General features: G+C 34.4%; 1 protein-coding gene and 1 long non-coding RNA gene across 2 annotated transcripts in view; one reads left to right on the top strand and one right to left on the bottom strand.

Annotated features, from left to right (window-relative positions):
* The window catches only part of LOC124455865, a 30,541-nt gene extending 20,767 nt beyond the window's left edge, over positions 1-9,774 (bottom strand). The window contains exons 1-4 of the mRNA XM_047006479.1: positions 8,943-9,774; positions 8,169-8,312; positions 7,097-7,168; positions 2,062-2,316 (exon numbers count right to left, since the gene is read on the bottom strand). Coding sequence (XP_046862435.1) covers positions 2,062-2,316; positions 7,097-7,168; positions 8,169-8,312; positions 8,943-9,684 — 1,213 coding nt within the window. The 5' untranslated portion in view covers positions 9,685-9,774. The remainder of the gene's footprint in view (positions 1-2,061; positions 2,317-7,096; positions 7,169-8,168; positions 8,313-8,942) is intronic.
* On the top strand, positions 922-1,213 carry LOC124455554. The gene is made up of 2 exons (XR_006951899.1): positions 922-1,052; positions 1,120-1,213. It is a non-coding gene; the product is annotated as an uncharacterized LOC124455554 (long non-coding RNA).
* Positions 9,775-18,097: the final 8,323 nt, after the last annotated feature.

The raw sequence follows: 18,097 nt of genomic DNA, 5'->3' as shown, positions 1-18,097 counted from the left end.
AATGAATTGTTGTTTATCATTCAGCTTACGAAAATGATTTAGTGTTATATCTATGCAATTTATTAAAAGTATGTCATTTCTGTTTCGTTTCACTTGTTAGAAGCCTAACTCAGAGCTCATAAAGTATGCAGTGAGGCCAACATTGAAGTGCAAATTGCCGAATTTTTAAAATATACTCCATGTAAGCAAGGTGGTTCCAGATTTAAGGTAGCATGTCATTATTATAGATTGCTGGGTAAAGTACATAGATGACATATTTTCTTTGTTTGATTTTCTCAACTTAGACAGGGAGAACTCAACTTATTTTACTCTGTAATCTCATAGTTAACATATTTGTATTTTCTTGTCTGTGTAAGTTGAGAAAAATACACAATAACATTATTGGCATGTGCACTTAAAGAAAGTGAGCATGTGTATTTCATTGTCCTTCAATTATAAGTAAAGCAAAATGGAATGGACACATATACATAATGCGTACTTTTAAAAACTTTCATTTTAGTGCAGGTATTAGATTTCTACAAGTTTTGAATTTTTTTAATTCAAACGGCATAATTAGATTTATTATATACAATTTGCTTAACGTGATATTAAACAATTATTGAATGAAATAGTATATGAATTAAGACTTATGAAGGCCAAGGTTTGTTCAATCTACCAATGCTGAGGCAGATAGAACACATTGATGCCTTGATAATTCTTTATATTACGTGAAAACCCAATTCAATAATTGTTTCATTATTTATATAAAAAAGCAAGTGTTGCTTAAATGTGAAAAAGGTGCCGTAACGATTAAAGTTTTGTTCACTTGTTTTGTTTCTCGTATGTATGAGATGACGTTGTAGCGCGAGATAATTTCGTATATTCGACGTACGTACGTGGTGGCATTCATATAAGTAGATTTATTCGATTGCTTTAAGTGAATAAAACTAAAAAATACTTTGATCCATATGTTTATATAAATTAAATTAAGAAGATATACATACAGCAGATGATTCAGTTTTTCATTTAAATGGCATCTCTTACAGACAAATATGTCAATGTTGTTGTAGGTGGTAAGACATATAAAAATGATATATAGACTACCATTTTCTAATAATAATATATGTTATTTTCTTGCAGGTCCAAAAAGGCAACTTATTGGAATCGGCCTAATTAGCATTTTTGTAAATATGTATATTAAAATACGCACAGCAAAATAGATGAATTAAAAGTTGATAATATGGAAATCAAACTTTAGTTCGTATCATTGGAAAGGCTGTTTTATGACTTTACAAATAATGCATCATTAATTGTATGTTAAATGGACGTCGGATAAACGTCAGGTAAACATTGTACGAACGTCTGATATATGTTGTATGAACGTCTGATATATGTTGTATGAACGTCTGATATATGTTGTATGAACGTCTGATATATGTTGTATGAACGTCGGATAAACGTTGTATGAGCGTTGTATAACCGTCGTGTTTAGGTTGAAAATACGTTACATCCCAACATTCATCCTAACGTGGCCACCACGTTCCTATGAGTATCAATATGCCCCCCCCCCGCCCCCCAATTAACGTTCTAGTTACGCTACTGACCATAGCTTTAACACACGCAGCTAGAACAAGGTAACTATTTTGGCAGTGCTCATATTTTTTTCCAAACACGTCTTGCAAACAGTGAATTGTAAGCTCGTTCACTAAAGAAAATTTATTTAAACTTGCGCCAGCCATTGCATTTACTTTGGTTACTTTAATTTAACTTTCACGCCTTTGAAATGTTTTATTTTGATTGGCTCTTAGATCACTTCTTTCTTTGATTAACCAATTAGGAGCAAATTTTTTTTTAAAAATTTGCACTGCATTTCTTATTTTTTTCCTCTGGTATTCACAATAAATTTCAATGCTCTTAATTAACCAATGAGAACTGAGAAGTTTTTTCATGTATATTATTAAAGTGAAAATCAATATAACAAATCCAATGTTGGCTTCTGAGTTTTACATGAAAATGGCGATTATAAAAAATGGATAAATGACTTTTTTATTTCAGTTTAACAATATTTAGCAACATTTTTACCTGTATGAAGAACGCTTTCAGCCAAATTATTTTTCTCGATTTTGCGAAGAGCAGCAGCAAGTTCTTCGTACCACAACTGCTCATTTTTTCGTGATTCAAACCAAAACTTTAGCATTTCAAACCCTTGCCAGATCACGTCATCATGATTTAGTTCAATTTCTTTTAGTGTCGCATCTCTGACATTCAGAAATATTGCCAAATTCTTCCATTTATCAGGAACTTTTTGGGCAATCTCTAGCAGAATTTGCTTAATTTCTGCAAAAAAATGCACATTTAAAAGCAAGTTAATAGCACTTTTTACTTTGGAAGAAAATGTTGGACATCCTACATAAACTTTATAGATATACATAGCATGAGATTTTTTAAAATACCTCAAATGTGTGTCATGTGGATTTTAGTACAACTATGGATGACAATATAATAGTGCTTTCAGTAGTGATGTGCCAAAATGCTAGAACCAAATTTGTGTGATCTACATTGGAAGTTTTATCAAAGTGCGTTTTGCTACGGTAAAATTTATTCGTAATTTTTTGCATCATTTAAACTGCATACGGTACGTAGTTATAAATTATCAGCTAACACTTATGATTGCACAACATAAAATTCGAAATAAAGCAATTTTTTTAAAGAAATTATTTATTATATGTAACGTCTTTATACAAGACATCATCAGACAGGTAACTAAAATTATCAAGTGTGCGTTTAGATTTATATATTAGAAGTGTAGTTATAAGTGTTAGATTACAGTAAGGTGTGAATAACATGATATATATGTATAGTAAAATACTATATAAAGTATGAGGGAAGATACTAGTATGGAGTGTGAAATGGACGCAAAACGTAATGGGATATTTAGAAAAGTTCGAGTGGGAAAGTAAAAATTAAAATATGTCGATCGTTTTGTTTTTCTCTCTCTCTTGCCTGTTTGCCAGTTCTGTTCTCATCTTAGCATTTGAACAATGCAAAACCGATTCAACAATCGTAATAGAATTTGCAGAGCGCCGATATTAGTACAAAACAAGAACTCTGAAGAGCAAAAATTTTCAGCGAAAGACAAATTGTCAACGTAAAGGTCGTAAATCATCCCCAGAATTTAAGGCGGATTCCAACGTCATTTCGCCTTATTATACATGGAAGTTTTCTTCATTTAAAAGTATAAAAAGTAAATAAAGACCAAGGAGCCAAGTGCAAATGATGTTAATTTTTAGTTAGCACTAATTTTGATATGCATAACGCAAAAAACTCTTCATCCGAGTGAGCAACTTCAGCAAGCTTTGTTATTCACCAATGTTTATTAAGTGTAGTGAAATACTTTTCACCCTAACGCTACCTAATTGGTTGAGAGAAAGACTCTATTTACGTTGAAGACGTGAAAACATAACAATGATTTCACCTTTCGCTGATCTGATCATATATTCAAGATAAAATAATCGATTTTTCTCTTTTATGCGCAAGTTAAACAATTGACATACATCATCAAGTTGATAAGTACTACTAGAGCAACATGATGGTTAAATATATTTTGGTTCTTCGATGGACGCTTGAAAAAATGTACAATTTTCGAACTTGGCCCATGGCCGTTTCGTTTCTGACTCATAACAAGAAAGAATTAAATTAACTTATGACTTAAAATAGAATTCTCGTTCAGTTTTCAAATTAACATCAATAACCTTTACACAATTCACGCATATAAAACATAAAGTGCAACCTAGTACATAGATGGGAAAGTTGGTAAAATAAATTGCTTCACATGGCAATGTTGTCATCCCTGTTTTTTGTGATTTTAGGGTCAAAATTATGCACCGAAATATTTCGTCCCCAAGATTTATATCTCTTGAGTTTTTACATAATGTTTAATTTTTGCATTTTTAATAATGCTTGCGAGTTAACAAAAAATATTTTAACATAAAGACGGCAAGGCGCACATGCTCTAAGATTTGACTCTATAGCTTTGATGATGTAAATAATTATTCATGTTTGCATTAAGTGCATTATAGATTTTCCAGCGAGAAAATCTCCTTAGCTCTTTAAAGAACAGGCCTTTACTCCTGTCTGTTCTCTGTAGAGTCTTTTAACTCTTCGTATTGATAATTTCATCACACAACTAAACATATTCTAATCATACTACATTAAGAAATACATGCCCCTCCAATGTTAAGCATACCAATGTGTATGAAATATACTTATTACAATTGATGGTGTGTAAATAAATGCACATAACGATGTCATATTTCATAAAAGTATTTGAATGATATAGGAAAACAAAAATGCAGAGTGTTTGCATGAAAGCACAAGTGTTACAGGGAAACTTATACTTTTCACATATTTACTACACTTGACTTGGTGTGCTATAGTGCTACAGTCGTTTAAACAATAAAATGTTTTGGAACAAGATATGAACTCCTTGCAAAATATTTGCTGTTTCCTTTTTCCATTTCTTAGAACCACTTGACTATATAAAAATTATTGTACAGCAATTTGATTTGTCAGCAACCTGTATTTAGAATTAACCCAATGGAAAACTCATCATCCATGGCAATCTCCCTATTTTATAAAAGCCACTATTTTTGCAAAGCATTCCAAAAACCTAATAGCGTTAAACAAGGTCTGCAAACCGGAGGTTGAAGAAGGATTATTAGGAAAATTACCTAGCATCCCAGGTCTCATTTATTGTCAATTTTACTATATAGTGTTTGAAAATTGAAAAACAACAACATTAAGAAATGGATTGGAAATTTAATGCTTATATAACACTGCCTGGTCATGATTGTAAAATACAGTTGAGTCGTTGTTACAGAATGTTGAGTTTTATGCCTGATTTCACATAGAAACTCAAATGCAGTAATTACTACAGTGTCGTACTCACTGGACTAAGTGCGAGATTTGAAAATGAATCTAATGGACAGTAAAAATATTTAAAATCACCAAGGCTGAGAAGTTGTGCATAGGCTGTTTGGTAGCATTTATCCAACAAAGGAATGTCTCGTTCTACAAATCTAATCCAAAGTAACACAGCCCGTAAAAAAATAAGGACAACTTTTTTCTCTATTTTCAAGGCAAATATAGAACGTTACAATATCTCAACGATAGGAAAAGATATCATTATGGAATCGTAAAGGCAAAGGCGTAACTAGAACGTTAATTAAGTTAGGGAGGGAGTATAATCATATATTAAGTTGTGCCATTCTGATTTCTATTAAAATTCAATTCCCTTTTAAAAGAAAACAGTAGGGCACAACGGAATATATGAATATGCACCCAAAATTAACGTTCTAGCTACGCCTCTTCTTAGAGGGAATCTTATAATGCATATATTTTGCTAAATGGAAAAGAATCTACGTGAAAAGACAGAAATTAAGCCAGCTTTGCCAAATGTAAAGTAATATGCGATGTTAGAAAGGTACTGACTGCGGAATTTAGTAACCCTAACGTCAGAACTCTAACAGAAACAACATACACATAAACTGGTTATGTTCCTCTTTCTTTATATAGGGGCAAAGATGCTAAACCACTTCTAAGTTTTATAGAGAACTGGTACCAAATCAGGAAAAACGTATTCACTTCTGGAAACAAAGTAAAACACACTTGGTCGGTGCGTGTATCCGCACAAGAAATTATTTGTTAATTTGGCTAAGTTTTTATTTACGTATGAAAGAATGTTACATGCAGTGCGGTGTTTTAAACTAAATGAATATATGATCTTTGCACTTTGCTGGACAATATAAGCAATTGTCTCATGAACCTGAAAAATTCAGGTGACTCAACGGGATCTTGAGTCACCTGAGTCATTCCGTTGAGTCACCTGAATTTTTCAGGTTCATGAGACAATTGCTTAAATTGTCCAGCAAAGTGCGAAGATCATCTCTTCATTTATTTTCATTTACGTGTTTACTAAATAATGCAATAATATGCTTTTTACAATAGGTTCCATACTATAACAATTTCTACAAAAAGTTATAGTTGAAGTTATAGATTTTAATTCTACTCGTCATCATGATTAGCGAAGGCATAACATGCCTTTTCATATATCTATGTAATACAACAACAATAACACCCGTGCATCTCCGTATATGGTTTGCGTTAAATATTGCATGTTGAATTTGTATTCTGTTCAAGCTACTCCTTCGTTTCTCACTCATGGCAAGAAAGAAGTATAGTCAAATTTTGCCTTAAGAAAATTTGTTCAGTTTTTAAATTAACTGCATGCAAGGAGATTAAATATTTAACACGTAAAAATAGTGCAACCTAATGCAGATATGAAAAAGTTGGTTGAACTAAATTGTTTCAATCGTAAATGTTGTCATGCCAGTGTTTATTGTCAAAATTATGAACGAAAGTATTTTTCTCCTAAGCTTCATGTCTTCTAAGTTTTTATATTGTTTTTTAATTTGTTATACGTTTGATATTGTGCGTAAAGAAAAAAATTGCCGCATAAAGAATGTAACTTAAACATGTTCTAAGCTTTGAATCTTACTTTATGCAGTAAACAACTTGGTTTAAGCTAAGAGTTTTTTGTGGAATAGGTTATCTATGTAGTCAAATTGATTATTCTCAAATTTGATTTTAAATAGTTGTGATATTAAAATTGTCAATGAAGAATACAATTTAATTAATTTTCGTTTTTTTCTTCCAAATTTTCCCCTAGAGAATTGTACAATTTTTGGAAAGGAATATAGTGAGACACCCGGATGTGCTTTAGTTTGAAGGTATTGCGTATAAAATTTGTTATAACAATGCTGGTTTTGTAAACTATTTTAATGTCACAAAAGTAACATGTGTTATTTGAAATACTACAACCTAAAAATAACACCAAAATTTGTAGCGTTTCGCGTTATCTGTGATTGCAAAATGTTTTAACCGCTTAGTTTTATAACAATGAACAAAATTTATAACCAAAAGTTAAAGAATAATTGAAGAATCAATGGAATCAACTTGATCTAGATTCCAAGTATTTTCACGATTTCTACTTTTTCTGACTACTGAAGAGTTTATCTAATAAAGAATCTAAATTTGTCTTCTAATATAATAAACATACCTTCTATTTTTTCCGTATGAACGTGTAAATTTGAAGGGGATTTAGCATCAGCAGTATCATCAGACTTTATTTCTTTGAAAAAAATATAAAAGTAGAGAAAGTGAACCATGGCGTAAAATAGAAAGTTGCTTTTTATAATAAATTTGTTTATAGGTGAAGACCGAGTTAAGTGGAGTTTATAAAGTTTACTAAATTAAATAAAAAGAAAAAACCAAGAATCAATTCTTCAATTAAATTATTAGAATTTAGCTACATGCTCTTTCCAAGAACAAAGATATATATCAATCTAGGATTTTAAAGAAATAACGAAAGTTTTTAAAATTCAAGTATTTTAATTCTGGTATTTTTCCTAAAGTATTCAAAGTAAAAACTAAAAAATGTAGAACTTTATTTGTGCCCTAATTTTTACTTAAGTTTTTTTAATTTTTCTAATTTTTACGAACAGTAATTAAAGGCAATTAGTAGAAAATTTTTTAACTCGTCGTATATAGAACAAACCAAATATATTTGTAATAAAAATAACAAGCCCCAGCGTTGTACCTACGGTAAAAAGAAAAAACAACTTTAAATAGAGTACTTGAGATTTTTTTAAAGCACACGCTTATATTAAGTAAAAAGCAGATACTTCAAAAAATTAAAATAGTTGAAACAAGAGCAAAGTCAAACAAATTGTATTTATGTATATCAGTTTAGAAAGATTTAGGAGGAAAAGGCTCTCAGTAGTTTCTAGCCCTAAATTTCAAACTACATAATAAAGCATAAGATAGAAAGAAAACAAGGAAAAGTTTACCAAAAACAAATTTTAGTTGTTCCTTAGTAGTTTAATTTAGTTTAGTTTTATCTATATGTTAAAAGAAATTTAAAATATTTTTGCTCTTAGAAATATATTGAAGTGCATTACATTGTTCTTGATTTGCATCAAACTTTAAGAAACAAATCTTTTTTATCAATTTAAAGATAGCGAACAAATGGACTATGTATAAGACAATTTAATTAAATATATGCTCAGGATGGTACAACGGCCTATAATTGGATCATTACTCAAGATAAATCCTACTAAAAAATAACATACCAATACTCTTCGATAGTACAGTAACAACAACATGATCCGAAGAAACTGATTTTTTTTGAATTGCCAGCGCTCTTTCATAAAATTCTTTTGCTTTGACATTTTCAATATAGTTTAAAGTCGTAGCTACATCAACATGTTCAGGATCTGGTGATTTTGGTCGAATATCCATCGCTTTTTCGTGAAATTCTCTTGCTTTGTCATATTCTTTAGTACGATAGTACACATTACCAAGATTGTTTAAAGTCGCAGCTACATCAATATGTTCTGGACCAAGTGAATTTTGTTGAAATTCCAACGCTTTTTCATAACACTCTTTGGCTTTGCCATATTTGTTGGTCTCATAATACACATTACCAAGAGAGTTCAAAGTCGTAGCTACATCAACATGTTCGGGATCTAGTGATTTTTGTCGAATTTCCAGCGCTTTTTCGTGAAATACTCTTGCTTTGTCATATTCTTTAGTACGATGGTACACATTACCAAGATTGTTTAAAGTTGCAGCTACATCAACATGTTCTGGACCAAGTGATTTTTGTCGAATTTCCAATGCCTTTTCATAGCACTCTTTGGCTTTGGCATGTTTGTTGATCTCATAATACACATTACCAAGAGAATACAAAGTCGTAGCTACCTCAACATCTTCAGGATCTAGTGCTTTTTGCTCAATTTCCAACGCTTTTTCGTGAAATTCAATTGCTTTTTCATATTCTTTAGTATCAAGATACAATTTACCAATGTTATCAAAAGTAAAAGCTACCATAACATCTTCAGGACCTAGTGATTTTTGGTAAATTTCCAACGCTTTTTCGAGAAATTCTCTTGCTTTGTCATATTCTTTAGTATAAAGGTACACCTTACCAAGATCATAAAAAGTCCTAGCTACATCAACATGTTCAGGATCTAGTGATTTTTGTCGAATTTCCAACGCATTTTCGAGAAATTCTTTTGATTTGTCATATTCTTCTGTATTATGGTACACAACACCAAGACTGTTTAAAGTCGCAGCTACATCAACATGTTCAGGACCTAGTGATTTTTGTTCAATTTTCAACGCTTTTTCGTGAAATTTTCTTGCTTTGTCATACTCTTTAGTATAAAGGTACACATTACCAAGATTGTTTAAAGTCGAAGCTACATCAACATGTTCTGGACCATATGATTTTTGTCGAATTTCCAACGCTTTTTCATAACACTTTTTGGCTTTGGCATATTTGTTGGTGTCATAATACACATGACCAAGAGAGTTCAAAATCGTAGCTACATCAACATGTTTAGGATCTAGTGATTTTTGTTCAATTTCCAACGCTTTTTCGAGAAATTCTTTTGCTTTTTCATATTTTTTAGTACATTGGTAAACGTTACCAAGATTATAAAAAGTCCTAGCTACATCAACATGTTCAGGACCTAGTGATTTTTGCTCAATTTCCAACGCTTTTTCGTGAAATTCAATTGCTTTTTCATATTCTTTAGTATCAAGATACAAGTTACCAATGTTATCAAAAGTAAAAGCTACCATAACATCTTCAGGACCTAGTGATTTTTGGTAAATTTGCAACGCTTTTTCGAGAAATTCTCTTGCTTTGTCATACTCTTTAGTATAAAGGTACACATTACCAAGATTGTTTAAAGTCGAAGCTACATCAACATGTTCTGGACCATATGATTTTTGTCGAATTTCCAACGCTTTTTCATGACACTCTTTGGCTTTGGCACATTTGTTGGTGTGATAATACACATGACCAAGAGAGTTCAACGTCGTAGCTACATCAACATGTTCAGGATCTAGTGATTTTTGTCGAATTTCCAACGCTTTTTCATAACACTCTTTGGCTTTGGCATATTTGTTGATATCATAATACACATTACCAAGGCAGTTTAATGTCGTAGAAACATCAACATGTTCAGGACCTAGTGATTTTTGTCGAATTTCAAGCACTTTTTCAAAACATTCATTGGCTTTGGCGTATTTCTTGGTCTTATAGTACAAATTACCAAGATTGTTGAACGTCGTAGCTACATCAAAATGTTCAGGACCTAGTGATTTTTGGTAAATTTCCAGCGATTTTTCATAACACTCTTTGGCTTTGGCATATTCGTTGGTCTCATAATAGATATTACCAAGATTGTTTAAAGTCGTAGCAACATCAACATGCTCTGGACCAAGTGATTTTTGTCGAATTTCCAGCGTTTTTTCGTGAAATTTTCTTGCTTTGTCATATTCTTTAGTATAAAGATACACATTACCAAGATTGTTTAAAGTCGTAGCTACATCAACATGTTCTGGACCAAATGATTTTTGTCGAATTTCCAACGCTTTTTCATAGCACTCTTTGGCTTTGGCATATTTTTTGGCATCACAATACACATGACCAAGATTGTTTGAAGCCGTAGCTACATCAACATGTTCAGGACCTAGTGAAGTTTTTAGAATTTCGAGACATTTCTCAAAACATTTCATAGCTTTTTCGTATTGTCCAATTTTGTAATGCTCAATGCCAAGTTCGTTTGATATCTTAGCTTCATTTTGCTTTTGTGAGTCTTTTTTGATTTTTAATAATTTGAAAATGAAACTCATTATCTTTCTGACATTACCACCACTAGAAAAAATGATCAAACCTCATGTACTTTTCATTATAAACAAATAGGAAATATATAGATTTACTTCGTTTTTATTCATGTTATTTAAATTTTTAATGTTAACCGTTTATTGCCAGCCATGACAATTCTGAAACAACTATAAACCAAATAACAGTTAACTCCCTGGTCTGATAATAGACTGGTTATATAACTTATGTAGGTATCACAAAATTAAAGCCCGATAATATGTTCGACGATGAGACAAATTAGATTCTTGCACGGACAGCTTTTAATAGTACACAAACCGCCAATATTTTAGGGCCAGAAGAAGCATTTTAATGTCAAATTGAATTGAATAACTTGTTTTACCCATGACGTATATTTTTTATTATTAAAAAAGTCGCGAAACTAAAATTTTCGAAAATCTACTTTGAAAAACATCATTCACCATCATTCCTATTTGGTCTTTTAATCTTGTACTGGTGGAAAAGAAAATGATAACCTGGTATAACTTTGTTTATTCCAACTCTGTTGTTTTGATGCAGTTAGTTTAGCATGTTTTATGTGTTACTTATACACTTTTCAGTAATGTTTAGTGTGATGTTCTAGCGTTAATAGTGAGCTTTAGAAAGTGTGTACTAATATACAGTGCGATTTAATTCAAGTACGAGTTCGAAGTTTGACCGTGTACTGGATTGTTTGATGTCGTTGTTTTTTCGTTAAAATTTTAGTCTGTTGTGAGCCGCCACCAGAATGGCCCCTTACGCGAAGAATGCCGCTATATCCTTCGCCCTCGGTGTGCTCAGCTCGCTGTGGGAAAACGTCTTTGACAGTATCTTCGGCGTGGGTATTCTTAACGGCAACATGTCTCGCCCCTCCGACGACTACCGCGAGGAATATGTGCCATCCCGCAAGCTGAATAAGGGCAGTGCAAAAAGATCGAGGGCTGGAAAGACTCGCAAGACGACGGGAACAGTTCGAAGAACACGCACAGCGCCAAGGTTGACAACAAGACGGAAGACGGGGGCGTCGAAGCGCGCAGCGCCTGGAAGAACAGCAGGAACACGACGGAAGACCACGGGGTGAGCGACGAATAGCGGTTTGGGTGAATTCAAGAGCATGCTCCTGGATGCTGCAAAGAGTACAGGCAAGAGCGCAGTGAATCGCACAAAATTGAGGGCCATTTCTAGTTTGAAATCTTCAGCCACAAGTTTGGCACCCAATGTCCTTGCTTCGGCGCCTGCGGCAGCTTCACGTTTCCATCAGCCTATCAGCAACAGCATTTCCCAGGCCTTGCGGACCGCGTCCTCGACCCCGACGAGCGCCCACATCGTCCAGTCGTACAACATTTAGAGAGGTGCATATCTTTCCGAACTAGATTTTCTGCTCTTATTTCCCACCCCCGTCAGAGCAATTTTGGCGAGAGCTTCTTCACAAAACGGCTCCTTGCTCACGTTTGTCCGAAAATTCTGTACGTCCTTTCGAACACCTCCGCTGATCAATATATTCAACTTAACACGGCCTTGAAGCCTTATTCCGTCATGCCTGAATCGATCGAGGATACGAGTATTGAACCGAAGTCATACGTCATCATCGACGACATCCGCGTCATGAATCTCAAATGCGGAACGCAGAGGGAATGCCACTATAAGTTCTTTTCGATGTATAGCCATCATCTGAAATTGAACGTCTTCTTCCTGTCCCAGAGCTTTGACAAAATAAAGGACAAGAAGGTTAACACAAACTTTCTCTATCTCTTCCGATTCACGGTTAAGTCGAACGTGAAGCGGTTTCTTAATACGTTCTTCAGGCGGCACGGGCATAAAACCGGCTCTCATCTTCAAACTGTACGAGAAATACTTGACGTGTTGCTGGTGCCTGATTCTCGCTATGGACTGCACCAATCAGCGATTCGCCTATTATTGCGACGAAAAATCTATTACGGTGGACCTTTGGTGAAAGCTTTGCTTTCTCCGTAATCGTTTTTAAGAAACGTTTTTAAGCTTGCTAGCCGCTTCCCAGCTTTGCTGTCTCGAAAATTCAGTTTAAGGATTGACGGTTGTCCGTGATCTTAACGATATCAACTTAAAAATTCCTTACCGCGAAGAACCAACGCTTGGAATTCCGTAACGTAAAAATCGTGCACAACAACTATGAAGATCCTATCAAAGTTTTAAATATAATTGTAAAATACAGTCCCATGGTTCGAGTGAAGTTTTGAGAACAGTGTTAAATTGGTTCAGTGAACCTGTGTATGAATTTCTTTTCAAATAAAGATATGATTAATTTATTAACGAAGTGGTAAAAGTTGAACAGGTTTGAAAAACGAGTTTGGTGATTGTGTCTCAAGTCTTGACACTGTAACAGTGGTACAAGAGGACTTTTAAACTTGGTAAACACATATTGCTATGAACATTTTCCATTCACTGGAATGAAAAATGATTCAGCCTTGGAAAAGTAACGATTCAAGTTGACGCAATTTCTTCAGGCAACGAAAATCAAATTTGGAAACAAAGCACACTTAAAATTCATGAGGAATATTTAGTTTAAACGTCTCCAATAAATATATTGATGATGGATATTTAGAACTAAATATCATTCTCCTTGATATTGAGGGAAATACGTCCGTAAACGTTCCTGTGATAACAGAAGATCCCGACGCAACTCTGTTATTACGTATTTAAATGCTGACTGGTGCTTAAATATTGTGTGGCAAACATCTGTTACATTACAAATATTGCTAATAACGTTAATAAAGTCAGTCTCGAACTGGAGTAATTAATTCTGTTATTTTCTCGGTACACTAAAATGAATACACTCTTATTAGGGTAAACTTGGATGTTTCTTAAAATGAACGGTCTCTTCACAAAAACGCCTCATGAATCATTACATATTTGTAAATAAAGATGACTACTGAAGATTTTGACTCTGAAGAAGACTACCGCTAAGGTTGTCGAAACGTCAGTCAACAACAACAAAAACAGTCCTTCTCAGGACTTTATTAACCTGGACGATCATCATTTACAAACATGTAACGATACTCCCGGGCTCAAACCATTTACTTTATCATAAATCATTATTGGATTCATTGAATGGTTACTTTATCGTAAGTTTGAAAAGTTGGAATGCATGTTGTAACATGAAATATTACGACGTTTGTACAAGTACGTTTTGCACTCCGAATACAGCAACCAGTATTGGCTGAATAAGCTGAGCTTCGAGCAATTGAAGAAAAAACAGGCTAAATATTTTAGGCCTAAGAACTGCGATCGTCTTATTGTACCTAAGGTAAGCCCCGAAATTTGGGGAAAATTAGACCCCACATCTAGAGGGAGTGATTTTAAATTGAGTGCCATTCAATCAGCCCCGACAAATGTCGGTCATATAGCAGCAAAAAACACCAATGAGCTGTTGGTTGCCCGCAATAACAACAGCAAACTGAATATTGATAATCTTGTTCGTATGAACGTTGATATCATAGCGATCCTGGGACATGTAAGTTTTGAATTATCTCAACGACGACGTGACGCTACACGTCCCAATCTCCATCGAGAATTTAGTACTTTATGCGCATCGCATGTTCCCATTACGAAATATTTGTATGGAGATGAATTGCAAACCCAAATTAATCAAATTCGCACAACCAACAAGTTTGGCAACGCGACAACAAGCTCTTCTTATACCACTTGGCAGCAACATTCCAAACAAGGGAAACGACAATGGCGCCCTTTTGTATCCCGTCATCAGGGTAACACTCCTTATTGGTCGAAGAGTTACCAATTCGGGAAGAAGCAATCGGACACAATGAATGATTGCAGGTAGAGAACTTTTTTTAAGAAATTTTTAAGAAATTTTTAACACTTAACAGGTAAACCAGTATTCTTTTTTTGTACCCACGCTAATAGCGTATTTGAATAAAAGCTTGGAGACCTATCAGTCTGGCAGCATATCAATTTTTTTAAGTTTATGGGAAACACTCGCCTCTGATAAGGAAATCTTAGAGACAGTGTCAGGACAAAAAATTGAATTTGAGACAATTCCGATTCAAAGAGCTTTACCCAAGCAAATACAGCTACCCGAGATTAAAATGAACGATATTGATTTAGAAATGAAAAACTTACGCGTAAAAGGCGTTTTGAAGATTTCTCACTCTGAATCAGGGAAGTTTGTATCTCCAATTTTCAATTGCCCAAAAAAGACGGTTCATTACTCTTAATCTGTAATCCTTAAACAGGTATGTTAGATATCACCATTTTAAATTGGAGTGTGTTTGGTCAGCTATTAGGTTTATAAAACCAAATTATTTCATGGCATCCATCGAGCTCAGAGATGCTTTTTATTCCGTACCTATTCACCCAGCATATCAAAAATCCCTCAAATTTTGGTGGAGAGGGCAACTATATGAATTTGCCTGTGTTTTTTTCAAATTTATGTCAAAAAGGACATATTTTGGTTGGATTTATTAATGATACTTGTCTGAAATTTGACACATATACTTCATGTTTCAGGAATATTCGAGATAACATTTGCTTAATTAGTGAAATGGGGTTTTACGTACTTCCAGATAAGTCAGTTTTAGTTCTCTCACAAGTAATTACTTTTTTGGGTTTCCGACTCAACTCAGTTCTTATGCGAATATTTGTGACGACAGAATGAGCTGAGAAGATAAACGCATATGTCATGAGCTGCTACAAGCTTCTCACAAAAAGATAAGGGATGTTTCTGAGGTTTTCGGCACTCAGCTTCGAGTCTCCCGGGCGTAATGTACGGTCAGTTGCATTATCACTGGCAGGAAGTGGATAAAAGCGATGCCCTTCAGTCAAACCGGGGAAATTTTGACAAGACAATGACCCTGTCTTCCGAGGCCATACATGATTTACGATGGTGGCAGTCATCAATATGCACGACTTACAGGCAATTTACTCACAATGAACCTAGCATATGCCTAACAGATGCGTCGTTGACAGAACGGGGCTGCTCCCTAAATGGTGTATGTGTTGGGGGTAACTAAACCATCTTGGAGGCTTCCAATCATATAAAATATTTGAAAATTCTTGCGCTATTGTTTGCCCTCGAGTCGTTTTCTTTAGAAATAAAAGGTTACCCTGTTAAGGTATTAATTGATGATACTACCGCTGTAGCTTGCATTAATCAAATGGGCATATGCCCACTCAAGGTCTATTTTCAAGTTGACATGCAATGTCTGGACCTGCTGCATTTCGTATGATAGTTGGTTGACAGCAGCGCACATTCCAGGATTACAAAATGTCACTGCGGATCGAGAATGTCGAATATCACGCAGAGAAACATAATAGCAAATGAACAAGACTCTGTTTACGTGTGCCATTAAAAAACTACACGTAACTCCGAACATTGATTTGTTTGCTTCAAGGTTGTATAATCAAGTGAAATCCTATGCTTCATGTCAACCTGACTCGTATGCTATAGCTGTCAACGCCTTTACGATATCGTGGGCCAATCATACATTTTATGCGTTCCCGCCTTTTAGTATAATTTCGCAAGTGTTACAAAAAAAAGTACAAGATAAAAGCAAATATTGATCTTAGTCCCTAACTGGCCAACACAAAGTTGGTGGCCATCTTTAATGCAGATGCAAATAGCACATCCTGTAGTTTTACCTGGAGGAAGAATGACTTTAACTCTTCCAGCTCATCCGGATCACATCCACCCTCCCAATACAAAACTGGAGCTACTACTTTGCCATTTATCGGGAAACTCCTCTCTGATAGAGGCATTTCACCAGAGGCTTCTCAAATCATCCCGCAGTCTTGGCGGACCGGTACCAAGAGGCAATATTTTACATACCTTAACAGTTGGTGACAATATTGCAACGCAAACAATATCGATCTTGTCGCGTCCTCTGCAGATGAGGGCATTAATTTTCTTACAAAATTATACCAGGAAGGTTTATCCTACAGTGGTATTAATACCGCAAGGAGCGCCTTATCTACAATCTTATTGCTACCAAGTGGCATCTCGTTTGGTACACATCCACTCGTTGCTAGGTTTGTTAAAGGTGTATTTGTTGCAAGACAATTTCTTCCTAGATATGCCATGGTCTGGGACGTTTCAGGGGTATTCAAACATCTTCGAAGTCTGTACACTCCAAAAGATCTCAATTTGAAATCATTAACACCAAATATAGTAATGCTTTTAGCTTTACTATCTGGTCAGCGATGCCAAACACTTTATGCATTGGATATTTCTCATAAGGAGAAGAAAGAAGATCGAATAGATTTTCATGTGCACCAACTGCTCAAAACATCTAAACCTGGTAAACATGCTGCTCCTTTAGAATTTCGGGTTCATCCACCAGAGCTTGGGTTATGTGTATTTAGTTACTTGTCCCATTATCTAAATGCCACTGAACCAATACGAAATGCTGCAAGACAACTCCTATTAAGCTTTTAAAAAACCTTATCAATCGGTCACTTAAGCGATCATTTCCCGATGGTTAAAATACGTGTTAAAGGATGATGGTATAAATACTAAGGTTTACAGTGCACACAGTATTAGAACTGCATCAACTTTTGCGGCAAAAACATTGAATATTTCTATGGACACTTTTATGAATGCAGCTACATGGCGTAATGAACAAACTTTTCAAATATTTTATAATAAACCAATTCATGCGAAAAACTTAGGCAATGATCTATTTTCTGCCATTTGTGTGTCATGAAATGTGAAATTTCAGCTATATAATTTTGTTATTAGTTATTGCTCATGTCCACATTGCTTTAAAATCTCACATGACTACCTAGTGACGTAGAACAGTGACGAAATAGAATTAGAAAATTAAACGAGACTTACCTGAAGTCGAAGTTTGATTGAAATTCTATGAGTTACTATTCAGGAAATAGGAATTCACCCACCCAACTACTAACTTACTTCTTTTCAAATGATGTTAAATACTAGATGACTTCCTAGTTCTTGAACAGTAACTCATAGAATTTCAATCAAACTTCGACTTCAGGTAAGTCTCGTTCAATTTTTTAATTCTATTTTAGACTTTTGTTAACATCTTCTGCTCTGCGTATGAGATGACTAATATTCCAAAAGCACTTCTTTTTCAGTACAACTTCACAGCACATTGTTGTCAAGTTAAAGACAATATGCCAAGCATTACACAGTCAATGAGTGGGGCTTCGAAATCACTTTATACATATTCAAATTCTCAGTTCCTCTAAACTGATTCTATGATTTGAAATATCTAGGAGAAAATCTTACAATAGATGGAGAAATGACTTTGCTGATGATTAGATAGAGTGTGATTTTTATGTCGCTCTCAATATATGTGAATGTGAGTGAGCTTTTAGTTTACGGGTATAGAT

Source organism: Xenia sp. Carnegie-2017, unplaced genomic scaffold (genome assembly GCF_021976095.1).
Source record: "Xenia sp. Carnegie-2017 unplaced genomic scaffold, XeniaSp_v1 HiC_scaffold_4, whole genome shotgun sequence".
Classification (NCBI taxonomy): Eukaryota; Metazoa; Cnidaria; class Anthozoa; order Malacalcyonacea; family Xeniidae; genus Xenia; species Xenia sp. Carnegie-2017.
Note: the sequence above shows the minus strand (reverse complement) of the source record. Positions and strands in the feature narration are given on the sequence as shown.